The following is a 17037-nucleotide window of genomic DNA, read 5'->3' as shown; positions in this document are numbered from 1 at the left end:
AATGCTGAGTTTCATTAACAGTAGCTTAACACTGCAAAGTAGAAATGATTGGTAGAAGAGGATTTGGCGAGTGACAGTATTTATGTTACCCAGTTTTATTAGACTGCTCTTTATTTATTCACACTGGTCATTATTTGGGTCTGAGGCTTGATTTCAAACTTTACAGTATGCTAAATACTTGCTATGGCATTTAGACAGATCAGATGTCTTGGCCATGACAGAAACCTTTGTGTTTTTGGAAATTCTGGAATCCCCTGCTACAGGTATTACATAGGAAATATTATAGTTTTATTAGGAAGGGTTACGTTCTACTTGGGGTAGATTTGGGTGGATGCAGGGAGACATGCGAAACTGTGAAACGGAACAGGAAGAAAAAGTTCCCACTGTAGTACACCTGTCCTTTCACCTGCAGGCACAGAGGAGAGGAATGAAGGCTGCTGATTGGTTAGAAGTTTATATTGGAGCTCATTTGTAACAATAATTCAATTTTTTCCATAAGAATTCTCAAGACATTCATTTGAATCCCTACGAATATCACTGTAGTTGTAGTTGTGTTTGTTAATTAATCGTGATGAGGTCATCAGCGTGCTGTATGTGTTGGTGTGTGGAGGTCGGTTGGTGTTTCTGCACAGCTGCTTTTCTCGTGATAATCTCATGGAACAATAGAACAATTGTCAGACTCTACAGGAGCTTCATTTACTGTGGCTACATGCCTGCCAATGGGAACTGTGTGTAACGGTACAGGGGGCAGGAGAGAGGAGTTGACGTAGAGCTGGTTTGGGTCGGACGGCTGGGTTAGCTACCAGTTTTATAGTTAGATTGTCCAAATGTGGAGGTGGACAGTGGACACACACATGAATGTGTTTAAAATATGTTGAGTGTCTGGGATTGTTGCACTACACTGATAGCATGATGGTTATCACACTCTATACAAGTGATAATCTACGGCACAGAATTCTACCATATTAATGTTTGTTATATATTAGTGTTAATGAACTAATGAAGGAAATTATGTTTTATGAAATTATAAAAACACATTTGTTCAACCAAAAAAAGACCCTCTATTCATTTATTTAAAGATCATTATAACTGATAATTATAAAACTGTATACAACCGTTTTACAGTGAACCCTACTCAGAGAGTATGGAGCAGATCGGTGCACAGAGGATGAACCCTTTACATTTCAGGTTGGAGGGGGCAGCGTGGTGACTGTGCCTTGTATCTGTTTCTGTAGCTGGAGGCCACGTCGGCCTTTGAAGTGGCCTAGATGATGCAGAGCGGTGCACTCTGAGACATGTGAACGCTGCTTAGAACGGCTGTGGTCATTGTCTTACAGCGCAGAAGCAGAGGTGGACATGTCAGCTCTTTTACCTCCACCTCTACAAAAACACACACTTCCGCTTGATTTGAAACATACACTGTATGGCAGTGTGATGTTTGATCATGGTCAATTTAAGACAAAAACATTTCCTTAACATTTGAATGTTTTCTAAGCCTTTTGGTGATGCTGCTTCAGCGATATTAGTTTTGCACAGTTACCATGGTTACAGGTGTGAATGCTTGTGTAACATGAGGTTAGTGGATGAGACACTGTTTACTTGTCTAAACCAGACTGTAGTAGTAAACACGCACAGTGCTCTGCAGTCATACCGGTGAACTCTCCTCAGTATAAGCAGAAATGATTTCCAAACGCTGCTGTTTGTTCTCACTTCCTCTGCTCACAGCAGGAAGATCCTTCACTCATCTGATCACTGACGCACAGTTGAGATGCACTGGAGTTGAGTGGAGAAGCTAAAACATCAGATAATCTAAGTATCTGTAGCTCAGTATTAGCTTGAGTAATATTAACCTTACACATGATGGTTGGTTTTATTTCATCTGTCTAAAAAGAACCAGATTGCCTCCTGTTTGATGCTGAGCAGGTAGTGCACTGCCTCTGAAAACAGCTCCCTGTTGGTGGTGAGAGAGAACCAAAACTGTAAATCTGTGGCTTTGGTCTTCGGGAAATTACAAGTTGAAATCAGATAATGACAGCAGAGCATGATGCAGAGTGCACTTTGCATGAAACTGCTACTCAGTCTATGAAATCAAAAGAACAAACAAAAAGAAGATGACATGCACGTGTGTTAACTGTTTTTGTCAGTGGCGTGGCGCCGAGCTACATAACTGCAGGGAGCAGTCCGATGAAAGTCTACAAGTTTGACATGAGAGACAATGGTTCACTTCCTGTTTCCTACCAAACAGTCAGTGTTGCTCTTATTTTAAACATGAACATGATCGTGTCCCCAAACATACACAAGCAGTTCTTTTTTTAACTATTTGACCATTAACTGGAGGACCTGATGATGTGTTGTTTGGCTGAGAATGTAAAGTATCCAATCAGACGCCAGCAGTGCTCCTGTCATTCTTAAAGGAGCTTTGAGTGTCCGCAGTGTTGAAGGCTCTTCTATATCAAACATGGATTTCTTCAGTGCTCAGGATTAACCTCCTGATGCCTCTTTCTCTGAGTGATTGATGACAGGGAATAAGGAGGACGGATCACAATCTCATTGCACTAAATCTGCTGCTTTGTCATTTATGTCATTTCATCCCCTGGTTACTGGGGTCTGTGATGAAGGTGGTTCATATCATCCAACCTGACATGATTAACGTATAATTCTATGAAGGTTTTGAGAGGTCTTAAGTTGGATGTTTTGTCAAGACCTCACCACTGATGCCTTTTGTCATGTCCCTGTCTTAGGAATGACATTAATATTGAATAAATGTGTCTTTATTTTTAATTTGGAAGAAAGAAAAAACACAGTGACTATTTAGTGCTTGGCTCACTGTAGCATCTTCTCCCATTTGTTTACTGCACTGTATCAGGTAATACACTGTGTGTGCGTGTTTGCATGTGTGTGTGTGTGTGTGTGTGTGTGTGTGTGTGTGTGAGTGAGTGACCTGCGCCATCTACCTTCTCAGCAGCCCATGCCTCTTCATATTAACTTCCACATCCACACTGCTACTGCTGCGTGTGTATGCACATGTGTGTGTGTGTGTGTGTGTGTGCGTGTGTGTGTGTGTGTGTGTGTGTGGTGTGTGGAGAGAGAGAGAGAGAGAGAGAGGGAGAGAGAGAGAGAGGAGAGAGAGAGCATTACAGGAGTGTTGTCACTAGTGGCACTTAGCCAACTGGAAGATTGCCAGCATGACCAGGCAGTAGTATTGTTCTATGAATAACTGTGTCTCATGCACACACACACACACACACACACACACACACACACACACACACACACACACACAGTAGTCACTGCTGACAATAAGGAATATATACACTGTTGCTCATAAAGTTGGAATCATTTGTTTTCAGAGACATATCTATCAACAATAAATCACATTGTCACAATCATTTCATGAGAACAGGTCAAAATATTTATATTAATACATCAAGTTAAATGTGAAAATATTTTGTCTGAACAGTAAAATGACATAAATGAGCCCATAAAGAGTTCAGTATCTGTAGTTAAAGACACTGTTGTGTGACACTGTGACATTTGTGTGGCTGCCTTAGACTGATATACCACTCGTTCTTCTTCTGTTGTATTTCTGACAGTAGCTGCTTAAGCAAAATCAAATCAAATCAAATCAAATCAGATTTTTATTTGTATAGCCCAAAGTCACAAAGTACATTTGCCTCAGAGGGCTTTACAATCTGTACAGGGAGTGACACCCTCTGTCCTTAGACCCTCGGTTCGAGTGAGGAAAAACTTGCCCACAAAAAACCTTTAACAGGGAAAAAAGGTGGAAGAAACCTCAGGAAGAGCCACAGAGGAGGGATCCCTCTCCCAGGACGGACAGACGTGCAATGGATGTCACGTGTACAGAACAAATCAACACAAACATATTGTACAATTATAATGACTGATAAAATGACAATGAATCACAATGAATGATAAAAATGATTACAGTAATAGATATGGTAGTAATAATGACAGTAATAATATATGTAGTGGGTGTCGTGCAGGATCACAGCAGCAGCCACGATCCACGAGAACCTGCTGGACGACAGAGCACAGAAACTCTGGGGAAGTTTGGTTAGTAACATGCATTAATGAGACATGTCCACAGATGGAGAGATGGAGAGAGAGTGTTTGTTGCCCTCAGTGGTTGATACACATTTTATTTTTCAAGGGTTCTACTGTATATGATAAGAAGTTTAATATTTCACAAGTCTGACTTTTTTTGCCGCCCCAGTAGCTCACGTGGTAGAAGCTTGACACTCTTTATCCTAAGTTCCAGAATGAGCACTGGCCTTTGGGCTTTGTAGACAATTTGGCATAGTGACCATTCACATAATGGATGCTGTCATTACACAGTGCATGACAGAACAGAACATACAGACTTGCACATACACAAAAAGACTTTTCCCATCAGCACATTGTGAAATAAACAGCTGTAAAATGTTTTAAGCAGTGAAATGACAGAATATGATGCATTCGGTCCAATAACATTTGCAAGTCTAGAAGAGCATGTTTCAATCAATTATAAGAGGACTAAACTCCACAATGTGGAGGCATATGCAGAAGATCTGGGTAACTTTTTTGGCATCACGTGCCACTAAGTGTGTCCAAAAAAAATTTGACTTTGACTTCATGTTTGACTGTAATGTCATAAGAAAGGGGTTTTTAATTATGACTTTGTATGAGTTTCTCGATTCTGAGAAATTTTCACAGTTTCCCCTCCTTTTGTAGCACATTGCTGCTGCCATGCATCTCACTTCCTCTGTTCCTCCTACTGAGGCTTTGTTCATAGAATTTCAGTTGAGTCCTGTTTATTCTTCATGAATTGTTTAAGTCATCTCTGAATTGAGAAAGACACCCTGAAAATAACTTCAGCAAACACACCAGCTTTGACACACTTAAACTTACAGGTACAGTTGTGGTGAAAGGTAGAAAGGCCAGCAGGCATTTCCAAGTTCAATGTCAGCAGGCTTCCCTCAGCTGACCCTAGTGACTGACAGCCCAAAGAGCCTCCAGGTTCAGCTGAACCCGGTGTCCTTCAGCTCGCCTCAGCCCATCTGTCTGTTCATTTACTTCACACACAGAGGGGGAAACAAAAACAAACGGCCATCAAGGCGAGATCAAACGGAAAGGAATGCTGCCCAGTGACTTTTTCCTTCCTCTCAACTCCTTTTCTCTTTGCTTCGTCGCAAGTGAAACTGTGCAGGGAAACATTAGAGCAAATTACAGCAGTCACAGATGTTCAGTATAAGTAGGCAGTCTGAAAAATATGACCACCTGAAACAAGGCATACATGCACTAGGTGCATTATGTGTGAGCTTCTTAAGGTCTTGATAATTCCATCATATTTTTTCTGATTTAACCTCATCAGACAGAATGTCTGCTGGCTGCTGAATGATCCATTCAGTCCAAAAACATTTGGAAAGTCTAGAAGAGCTGCATAATTAAATTATTTAATTTTATTTATTCATATAAGGTCATAATAATATGGATTTTAGTCTGCTTTAACTCCAATATAATAATTTTATACCTGTTCAATGACTGATGAAATTGATTCTATTTTGTCTTATTAAAGGAAAGCTTTATATCCTAATAATTCATGTAATAATGTTTTTAAATTGGAAGAATTAAAGGTTTATTTATTGATTTATTATGATTATTTTTTATTTTAAACACAAACATTTTGGATTCATTTTCCTGAATACACTTCTTTGTGCTGGCTGGTTGGTGTGTGATTATGAACATGTGTGTGATTACCACTATGAGCACATGCTCATCATTGTCTCTATATGCCTTTGCACTCCATGGGCCTTACAATTGATCCTGCGGCATTGTCATCCTCTGTGCATTTGTGCACTTAACATTTTTGCAATCGCTCGCTGTTCCTTTACCTTTCGATATTCTCTGCACCATGACCGCCTGCAGTGCAGCACTCACAATGCACTCACAACCCACCCAGCACACACATCACAAACACACACACACATACACACACCGCCTCCTACCTCCGGAACCCTCCCTTAACGAACCCCCCCACCCCCCCCCACCTCCCTATGGTTTCCTCCTGAGTGCTGACCTGCGCTGGTCCTTTAATATTGGTGACAGCTAATACACTTCTAAATGATCAGTTATTATCTCTGGGGCCTCGTCCACAGGACCCCACTGATTCCAAAGGTCATCCCTCTGTCTTCCAGTATTGATTAAGTGTGCCTGTTAACATGGCTCTGGGCCTTACTGAAAGTGAACATTGCCACTAACATATTTCCATCAGCTGTATCTGGCTGGAGAGGCCCATTTAAAAGCCTCTTTGACTCTGTCGCTGCCCCAGTGAATAGGGCAGGATGAGATGCATAATGGATATGCCAATAACAAAACTAGTACTACTAAAATACACAGAGGGCCACATGCGAGACAGGCACATGGACATATTATAGGCTCATATTCTCAGTCTTTAACATTTCATGTCAACAAAATATGACAGTACTGTGGCCAAACAAGTTCAACACAGCATCATCAGATAATAAATACTGTGAGAGGTCAAATATATATTTACATAAGTAAGTGTTTATTGATCCTTTTACCAAAATATTTTTAAAATGTGTTCATCACCTGCATTTATAATATTTTTGTATCATATTTACTATCAGGCATGTATGCAAACGTATTGATCACAACAATGTTTATCTAAGAAAAACAAACATTGTACAGTTTTTAGTAAGTGTACATTTGATTATCCTGAGAGCAGGTTACATAAATCAAACACACATAGGCCTAGAAATATTTATGCTCTGAATATATGTTAAGATGACATTTCAATCTTGAATTATTTTAATGAAATAACCAAACAGTGTAAACAGTATGGTGGAGGCATAATGCAGACATGACCTTTGAGGGATGGACAGATAAATAAGCGTACATGTCTGCTGTATCAGATCTGAGACACACATGTTCAACAGATTTTACTGTCAGATTTACTGTCAGATAAGTTAAGCAATTAAAAAAAAGTAAATATTCATATTGTAATATCAGTAACAATATCAATGTTTTAAAAACCTACATAAATCACTACATGTCTCATCTTTAGTGTAGATGTCTAGAGTGTCTTTTAATTATTTAATGCATTTACATATACTTTTATATGAACACATATATACATGCAGGGATCCAGAGGAGGGAATTTATTTTCCATTTTAGTTTCCATCCATTCTTAAAAGCATATTTAATCTGTGTGACTCTGTGCTGTCTGTCAGAGCGTTCAAGTAAAATACTAAATGTTTTCAATATATATCAAATTTAAACTTCAGTCATCATTTGAGCAGCAGTATCATTAGATTATTGGAGGTGTAATGTGATTTCTTTATTCAATACGAATTAAAAATGTGACACATAAGCAGAGTATAGGATGCCGCGCTGAATGTTTCTGCTGAATGACTAAAGCTATGCAGGTGTTGACTTGTTCAGAACGTGGATGGGGTAGACCTCCTGGGAAAAAGGTGTTGGAGGGCCAGTAGGGGGCAGTCTTCCTTTTAGTCCTAATAATAATATCTTAATGGCCCAGTGCAGTGACGGGCACGCTGAACTGAGCTCCTGACTCACGGTCACTAAAGATCTGAAGAGCAAGGCGTGTCCTGGCCACCTCATCATCCCGCAGCGTAGACCTTCCATCTCCACCTTAAACTAATGTGTGGTGAATGTTCTGGCACAAAATGGCCGCTGTGCAGCACCCGGGTGGTGTCTGTGGTGATTGAGGTGACATTCCTCCCTTCACTGTAAGAACTTTGAGCCTGCTCTATAAATATAATCCTTTCAATATAATAACTGTCATTTCCATTCACGGAAGGCTCAGAGATCAGACATTGACTCTCACTGAATCTACTCAGCTGAACTAAACTAAATTCGTGAAAATGTTCAGGTGGAGGTGGAGGTTCACTGACGTTTTAGTGGTGTTGCATTAAGTTCATTGCATTGGAATGTGTTTCTAATATTTTGCCGTTGATGTGCGGTCAATAAAAGGTGGTGGTGGACAAAAATACACAGTGACAGTTTCCCATTTAGTTCATGTTAAATAAATACATATTCTTATGAAATAATAAATGTTGCTAAAATGCTAAATGAATGAAACAATACATGTAAATATAAATATATAAATGAATCAATATAGTCCAATAAATATATATTTCCAGTGTATAATTAAATTACATTTAAGCATTGACAAATATGAGAAGAGTGAAAAATGGTGTTACTGTACAGTTTTTTTTATTACTTATTTATTGAAAAGGCAGAATGTGAAAAGAAAAGACAGGAGGGAAATAATAAACCTTTCAGATGTGAGAAAGCTATTCAAGCATCAAGCATTTTCCTCATATTGTTCCAGCAGCATGCAGTGTGCCACTGTGCGTCTTTGTGTTGGAGGTGTGTGCTGCTGATCACTAGCTGCTGCACGATACATTCGCCATGCTCAAGGTTACTCAGAGATTGTCTTGAAGGAACTCATTGTCCTCGTGTGTGCGTCGGCCACAGTCCTTAACAACTTCATTGTTCAGGAGACTCAAAGGCCTCCACACCTACCACCGATCAAACATTCCTCCTGGGTGAAAATCTTTAATGCATTATTAATGGATTTCTTTCTGTCTTTTTCAGTTGTATGAATTGGATGACGATGAAAAGCGCAAAGAGTTTCTTGATGACCTTTTCAGTTTCATGCAGAAACGTGGTAAGTACAATTTGCATTACATCACATGCCAACGGGCTGCAGTGTTTGCAGAGCTGGGAATTTAATGACAGTCCTTCATGGTTTCAATGTTTAAAATGCTTTTCATACATTTCTGTTAACTAAGTGATTTATTATATATGCTTACATATTATATATATCATCACAGCAAACTCAGTTTATCAAAAACAAGTTTCAAATGCCATTATCATGTTTCATTTCAGTTTCATTGTATAAATGAATTGATAGCCTAAGGCATGTTCTGCAGCTCATCCCGCACCTACTATGAAAAGGAGGTGTGGCAACAGTATGATCAGCTCAGCCTTGAATGGGAAATACAAAAAACAATAATAATAATAATTTGAACGGCATAAATGGACCACCATGAAAGATCAATAATCTTGAAGTTTTCATCCGCAAATACAGTTTGCTCAGTTGTCATGATGTGACCTCGGTGTCATCACTTGAATTATGTCTCGACGACCAATGAGCACACTCCATCTGCCGAGGAAGACTGAGATGCAGTGGAAAGCTCCTGAAAAAGCTACTTGGTGGACCTTTTCTTTTTTTTTTTATTGAGAATTCAGTCCGTTATATTTTCCCTTGCATCATTCATTGAGCTGTAGAGTTCCAGAGAAATATGAAAATAATCACTGTTTTAAAGAGCCTCAGTGAAATAGTTTAAATCTGCTGGAATAAGATGGGAGCAGATACCTGTTCTCTTCCTTTACCTTCAGGTTCAACAAGCCAGTTTGATTGTTTGTGGCCTCTTAGGGCACAGATGTGGCTGCGATCAACCCTGCAGGTTTCAGAAAAGCAGACGTATGAATTTGCCTTCACTGGCCTCTCGCAGTGTGACGGTGTGTTTTCCCAAAGTGAGGATTCTGCTGGCAGCTGCTGGTTTCGTTAGGGAAATAGATCCGTGTTTAGACCCTTCCATAATATAAGGAAGTTAACCACCCAGCAGAGGATAAGAGGCACTGCCAGTTACAATGACTTTCTATTTTAAGAGCACAAGGCTAGCGTGCCATGTTTTTGTTATGTTGAATTCCTTTTACACGCCTGCAGATATATTTGTTTTATGTCCTTACCTGCCTGTCCTTGACATACAATGCAATGACATTGGATTAGAGGAAAACAGATTTTTGCTGGAGTTTATTTTCCATCCAAAGACATCATCTGAATTGTTAAAACAAAATAAGCAGTAATTACTGTCATTTTTTATTAACTAATGAGTTTCAAATCAAATGTATTATTTTCAGGTTTCTGTTGATTTCTGCTGTTTGATTTGCCATGCAATGTAATGGTAATATAGAAACATTCAGTTATGTTGCTGACAGAAAACTTCCTTAATGTAATGAAATGAGAATTTAACAGCTGACTCAAAGGTAATTTTGTATCTTTAAAGTTGCAGTTTGGATATTTGGACCTAAGATCATTTGAATTACTCACTAGGTAGAAATGTATAACAGCTGACAAACTTCCCAATATACATTGTATTATATTTGCTGTTGTTTTTTATTTGATTGTTTTCAGACTCCACTTGTAAATAAAACAATAGAACAGAAAATCACGAAATTACAGCTCTATCCTTTAATCTCTGAAGTTTTGAATCTAGTTCACAGATACGTTTCAAAACAATAACAAAAAGCTTGGAGGAAATTTGATGATTGTTCTGTCCTGTATAAAAAAACATTACCAGCATGTTCTATGTATGATATATCATTAAATCCCTGCTGTGACAGCTGTAGGAAAGTACATGTTGATGAAGTAATGATGTAGTTGGGTGGTCACTTGAGTTTAGAGACAGTATGGATTGTTGTTGGAGTGTTCAATTAGAGATTGATTTTGGACTTAGTGTTGGGAGACATTGTCAGTGCAAAGCAGATCAGCAGCAGCCTATCTCCACTGCTCGCCTCTGACAACTGTGATCAAAGTGGGCTGCTCCAAATATCCCAATCAATGTTTCTTGAAAACATCACTGTCATTCTAGACTGACAGAGAAATGTCAGCCAGGCTGGCTTGCTAACCAGAAATCCCAAATGAAACGTGTTAAACATACAGTGCTCCTTTAATTTTGTTGATTTATTGGTTGGCTAAATCTGGACCACTACAATACTTGAGGTTTGGGCTTTCACCAGATCAGCAGATTGTTTGTCAGTGTCTTCTAAACCTTTGACTCAGTCACAGTCAGTATAGACAGTTGGAGTTGGATAAAACTATGCTCCATTTGCTCTACATAATTAATTTGGAATTCATGGAATTCATTCATCAGACTGGGCTGAATGTTCATGTACTTCTGATTCTTTTTCTCTTTTATTTAAACCATGATATGCAAGGTCAACACACTGCATTCAGAGTTTATGCTACTTAGCCATGCCATGTGACCATGTCAATGACAGAAACTACAGCAAGGGAGCTCATTTTGCTCTCTGAATGAATTGTGAGTTGAGTGAGTTGCAGTGGTGAAAATGCAAATTAACAATAGCTTGGACTAGGACCTATGTTGGTAGGGAAGGACAGCTGCTTATTCAGTGGCACATTATTCAGTGCACAGTATTGTTTTCATTGTTAATGGAGAAGTCAAGGACGGGAGATGCCTTATCTGCAACTGTATACTACCTGAATATTGAGATTGAGCAGACACACAGAAATTCATGGTACCAGCTGGGTTTCAGACTGGGGAAAACACAGAATTAGTTGGGTGTCATCTGCATAGCTGTGGTGGAAAAAGCTGTGTGAATGAATAACAGAGTGGGAGTGATGGAAAGAAAAGAGGAGGGGACCCAGAACAGAACCCTGAGGGAACCCAGTAGTGAGGCTTCAAGCCTCAGACACAGTCTCTCCAAGTTACACTGTACGTGCTGTCCTTAAGCTGGATGTGCACAGAGGAAGTACTGAGCCTCCCAGTTTGTGGAACGTTAAAATGTGGTTTAATTGAATTGAAATTAATTTTATTTATATAGCTCCAAATCATAACAGAAGTTATCTCAGAAAACCTTCCATTTAGAGCAGGTCTAGACCATACACTTTATACAGAGACCCAACAGTTCCACCACAAGCAAGCACTTGGCGACGGTGGTGAGGAAAAACTTCCTTTTAAAAGAAGGCAGAACCCTCGGGCAGAACCGAGCCCTTGGGTGGACGGTCATCTGCCATGGTCAAATAGGGAGATCGAGTGACAGAGAGAGACACAGATGCACAGCAGCAGGAGAAAAAATAACTAAACTATAATGGAGATGTGGTAGCAATAATGATAATAATAATATAATAATCCTTAATGTTCATCACTCATTGACTCCCTACTTTTTTATTTCTCTATATATGTGTATTTATTATTTATCAGTGAAGGATTATCTTCTCTGCTGTTTGCAGCATTTAGTCGAGCAACAAGAAAAAGGGTGTATTGAAAAGTGTATTGTAGTGTTTTGAGGCATTTGATTGAGTGTCCTAGTCTGCCAAAGTCAGCATTATGATGAATGCTTGTCCAATCTGTCTTTCCCATCTTTGCCCAAATTTGTATTTCTGGTCAAGCCATATTCACTTCCCTTCATAAAGTTACTTGTATGTGTCAGATAGTGTGTCCATGCTTCTGTTCTGTATGTTGTACTCTGTTTACCTCAATGCGCGTCTTGATTTCTGTTCCATTCTTTCTTTGATCACGATGCAGTGCAGTATTCCACTGACATATTTTCTCTTGTCAAAGGAACCTTAATGGCTCGCATCATGCAGCAGATGGTCAGAACACCTTTGTGTGGGTTTTTGAGTCTTGGAACGAGAGACACTGAATCCTCATTGAGAGATCCCATCAAAAGTAGAGCAGACAAAGGCTGTGATGGCTTCCTTTGTGTGTTGATAAATACCCAGTGTGATTTACTGTTGCCCCCGGCCTGTGGTTATTAATTGATTATTATCTCTTAGGACTAGCATCAGCACTTTTTCTCAAATAAGTCAACTTTTGTCCCCCACCTAATTGCTTAAGAATACTATGTGGCAGAAGAAAAGGCAGCCTGAGAGCTACCTTAAAAAATGGCAGAGTCTTCGATCGCTGCGACACTAAATGTTCCTCTGTACTTTGTTGCAGCATCCTGCTTTCACTTTTCAGTTGACTTCCCTGATTTTTATGTGTTTGTCTGTTCTTTAGTGAAGTCACACAGGAAAACAAAGTTGTTGCAGAGGTCTGTGTTCACTTTCTGTCTTTTCTGTTTTATTAATATTTGATGTATTTTATTTAGGCAGTGTTCTTGTACAACTTCATGCATTTAGATAATAATTTAACATTTGAAAACTTTAATTTTTTTGTTAAATGGATAAACATGTAAGAAAAAACTAATCAGTGAAATTTACTTCACCTTCAACAGAACTCAAACTAGACTCGTATTTAACTACTCTTGTTCAAAGATGAGTTCAGAATTATGAAATCATTTTCTTACAGTCAACAAATCCCAGTCTGACTATCTTTACAATCAGCTCACACAAAAATAAAATCAAAATATAAATTACACTACATACAACTCACAATAGAGTTTTATTTATCAGTCCAGCTCAGTATTTTTCTAATATAACTAGTCAGATTTTAAGCAAATCTTACTCAAGTAGCAGGAAATAGTTCATTTGTTGGGCACTATTTTCAGCAATGCAATAATCTACATTTAGCCCTCTTGTAATTCTGGTAGCAACAAGATGGTGAGTGTGGGACCGAGTCAAAATAAACTACAGTGTGTTTATAGTAATGAAGGAAAATGTCAATCGGTGCAACATTGTGGCTCATTGATGGAGCTCTATGACACACAGGAAGAAGATATATCAGGCTTTGATATGCACACAATAGTCGATTCATTATTAGTTTGGGTCTTTTCATGGGCTTTGTTGACAAGAAGAAAAAATATAATATTTCCAGACCAATACTTTAGAGGCTGGGAGCAATCAAATTCTGCCTAGGTGCCCAAAACATCCTGTTCTGGCCCTAAATCTTCATATCCTGGTGATGTTTGACAGTCCGTGTGTTCCACCCTCCTCCTTGTCTTCATTTAGGGAGTTGAACAGAAGTAGATAAACAGTTGGTTTCCCCTGTGACGCTGCATTAATCGTTCATTTCATGGGTTAAAAGAGCAAAGTCAATGAGGAGGAGAAATTCTCATCCCATTATCGGCTCGGAGGTGCAAAGTGAACGCATCAGCGATGAAGCCAAGCATAAAGATGATTACTGCACTACTAGAGCTCCTGATGATCCACATTGTTCCAATTACAAACTCCTCTTCTCTTAGCAGCTGAGGGATTAACTGAAGACGACTGTTAGACTCTGTGCAAAGTGGATTTTTTCCACCCTGTCCACCATTGCTCATTGTCATAATGATACATGGCCTGATGAGATAGTTTGTGCTGACAAAAGGCCTCCATCCTCACTCTTTTATTCCTTATATCTCTTTCAGGGAATCAGAAAGACAAATACATCACCCTTAGTATTGAAAGCACATAAATCTTGTTTTAAGAGGCTTGTCTCTCCTCAGATTCTGTCAGACAAAGCCTGAGGCTTTTATTTATTACCTCAATCCTTGTTTGGTTGGCTATTGTGTCTTCACCAAAATAATAGTTTTATAGATCAGCACAGATACACATTATAATCAGTGGTAATAAAGATAAAGCTGTAGGGGGAGGGTGGAAGATGAGGATCTCTAGTGCTGGCTTTGATTTCTATCACGCTATTTTACTGTAGGACTCAATTCCCCCGGGCCATTAACTGCAGTTCATACTGTGTCCTATAAAAACCACCAATGATTTTTATACCACATCAAAAAGTATACTCATTTTCTAAATTTCACAAGCAGACGTTATAAATATGTGTTTAAATCACATGGCTACAGTTTATATGAGATTTTTCTGAGATTACAGTTACTTAAAATGATCTGGTTAAAGTTTGGCTAAATGTCAGATAATATCAGGGTTAGTGGAGGCTAACAGGAGACGCTGCAGGTGAATAAAGTAAAAAGATTAACTAGATATCAGCATGAAATGTCATGATTGTTTTTTGTATTATATGTTCTCAAAATGTATGTTTGTAATTAAATCTAATTAAAAATGTGAAAAAAGAGAGCATTTTAAGAGCAGAGATGAGAACACTGAATTGTTTCATTTTGTTTATTTTTGGACCTTTGGATATCTTATTTTATCACTCATGAATCGGGAAATACTGTCAACGACCATCAAAAGATTTGAGTCTGAGAAATATTTTTAATATAAAGAATTTCCAAATGAAAACATTTTCATATAGAAAAAACATATTTTATAGATATGTATTCAGGGATTTTAAGACACTACAGGTCTAAAAGTGGACATGTTACGGAGGCAAAATTGCCCAAAATTTCAACATTGACCAGTGCATGAAAAATGTTATTCTATATATTTTTGCCTGTGCCAGTGTAAATATACACAAAGCCAAGGTGCAGGCTAGTTTAAAGAAAGATGTGCTATCTATTTATTATCTTAAATCTACCACTTGATAGCTTTAATTAAACTTATCCTGCTAATAAGTGGTCTGAAAGTGTTTGAAAATGAAGGAATTGAAAAGAGTTCAAATGTAAATCAGAGTGTTCAGGAGGGAGTAGAGAAGTTAAGGTAGTGGTTCTCTTGCGCCTTGTCATTGCAGGATCAGAGTTCACATCCTAATGGTTTTGGATAAGTGACTTTATATACTGCCCACTGCAGGTATCGTCTAACTGCTCTCTGCAGGCTCTCTGCAGGGCTTTGTGGTTCTGATCGTTTCTGTTGTTGTACAACCTGCACAAGCTTCAGGTTGCCTGTAGACACAGCACATGACAGATTGTCAAGGTCAGTGTTGGTGTTTTAGAACTCACCACAGTTCACAACTGAGTTTTTAAAGGACATTACAGAATCGGGGCCTTGGTGGAGCTGTAACTACTGTTGCAAAAGAAACACAATTATTTATATGATCAGATGATGAGATTTGCAGACATGTGACTCATATTTGTTTGGTCCAATTCATCAAAACAGTGACTCGAGCTGAGGCGCGTTCACATCTCTGCAGTTTTATCAAGCCTCTCCTGCACTTTCTTCCCCAAAGAGCGATGTTGAGGCTGCAGCTTCAGACTTACAGCCGGTATTGTCCTGTGAACGTCAATCTTTTGTTTTAATAGTGTCTCATCCCTTCACATGCCAGCACCGTAAAATGAAGCCGTAATTACTGGCCTTAATTGATGTGGTTTTACCACCTCAAACGATACTTCAGAGCTCTCCTCCCCCCTCACTGTATGGGTCCCACTGCTGTTGTTTGCACTATATTTCTGCAGCTATTGATTGCTATTATGGTAAATCCAATGGGCACAATGGAACTCTATCAGCAAAATGCAGGTTAATTATCTCAGGGTCAACCACTTTGGAATCTTCACAAAGAGCTGGCTGTTCTCTCTTTATTGCCTAACATTAAATTGCAAATACAAATTATTGTCTGAGCACCATTATTCTGCTAATAAGGGGCAGGTTGGCAGTCATTAATAGAAGATGACCTCCCAATTTCCACAGATTGTATTTGTTACATTTTAAACAAGTCAAGACACATTTATGTATGGGAAATGCAATGAAACAAGATACATATTTACAAATGTTAACTTCAGGAAATCCTGTCTTCATGTCATAGAAATGATGCATTGATTGATTGAGCAGTTTCCGGTGGATGCACAGATAAGACATTAGAAACTTTTTTTTTTTGAAAGTTATATTTCCTGCTGTTAACAGAGCTGTCAGACATTTGACTTGCTCGAGATAAATTGGCCTTATAAGAAGGTGCAGAAGTCTATTGATGCGAGGAACCAAAGTTAATGGAATTGATTGTGGATACTGTGTTTGCTTTCTGCAGGGACTCCAGTGAATCGGATTCCTATCATGGCCAAGCAGGTGTTGGATCTCTACATGCTCTACAAGCTCGTCACAGAAAAAGGCGGCTTAGTGGAAGTCATCAATAAGAAAATATGGCGTGAGATCACCAAAGGCCTTAACCTTCCTACCTCCATTACCAGTGCAGCTTTCACTCTCCGAACACAGTGAGTACAAGCACACATGATAACCTCAGATGACTGATAACCTGCACTCACACCGCTCTCCTAACACCAGGCCAGTCACATGAGTGAGACACTTTGTCGTCAGGTCTCTGTGTTTTATTCATCTGCAATGATATCAAATAGAAAATACGAGCATTTCTTTTCTTCAAATGTCAGCCAAGTCTCATTTGATTACACGTGTGCAGACAGGTGAAAAGCACAGCCAGTGGTTTATGTGCGGTCTTTACCTGCCAATCCTCGCTGTAATTCATG

At 38.9% G+C, this 17037-nt stretch overlaps 1 protein-coding gene across 2 annotated transcripts in view; it reads left to right on the top strand.

The window, feature by feature from the left end:
- The window catches only part of arid3c (AT rich interactive domain 3C (BRIGHT-like)), a 66930-nt gene that overhangs the window by 36742 nt on the left and 13151 nt on the right, over positions 1-17037 (top strand). For both annotated transcript variants that reach the window (XM_027278545.1, XM_027278544.1), the window contains exons 3-4: positions 8641-8713; positions 16584-16767. In XM_027278545.1, the coding sequence (XP_027134346.1) occupies positions 8641-8713; positions 16584-16767 (257 nt within the window). The remainder of the gene's footprint in view (positions 1-8640; positions 8714-16583; positions 16768-17037) is intronic.

Source organism: Larimichthys crocea, chromosome III, assembly GCF_000972845.2.
Source record: "Larimichthys crocea isolate SSNF chromosome III, L_crocea_2.0, whole genome shotgun sequence".
Lineage (NCBI taxonomy): Eukaryota > Metazoa > Chordata > Actinopteri > Sciaenidae > Larimichthys > Larimichthys crocea.
This window is presented reverse-complemented; position numbering and strand designations above follow the sequence as displayed.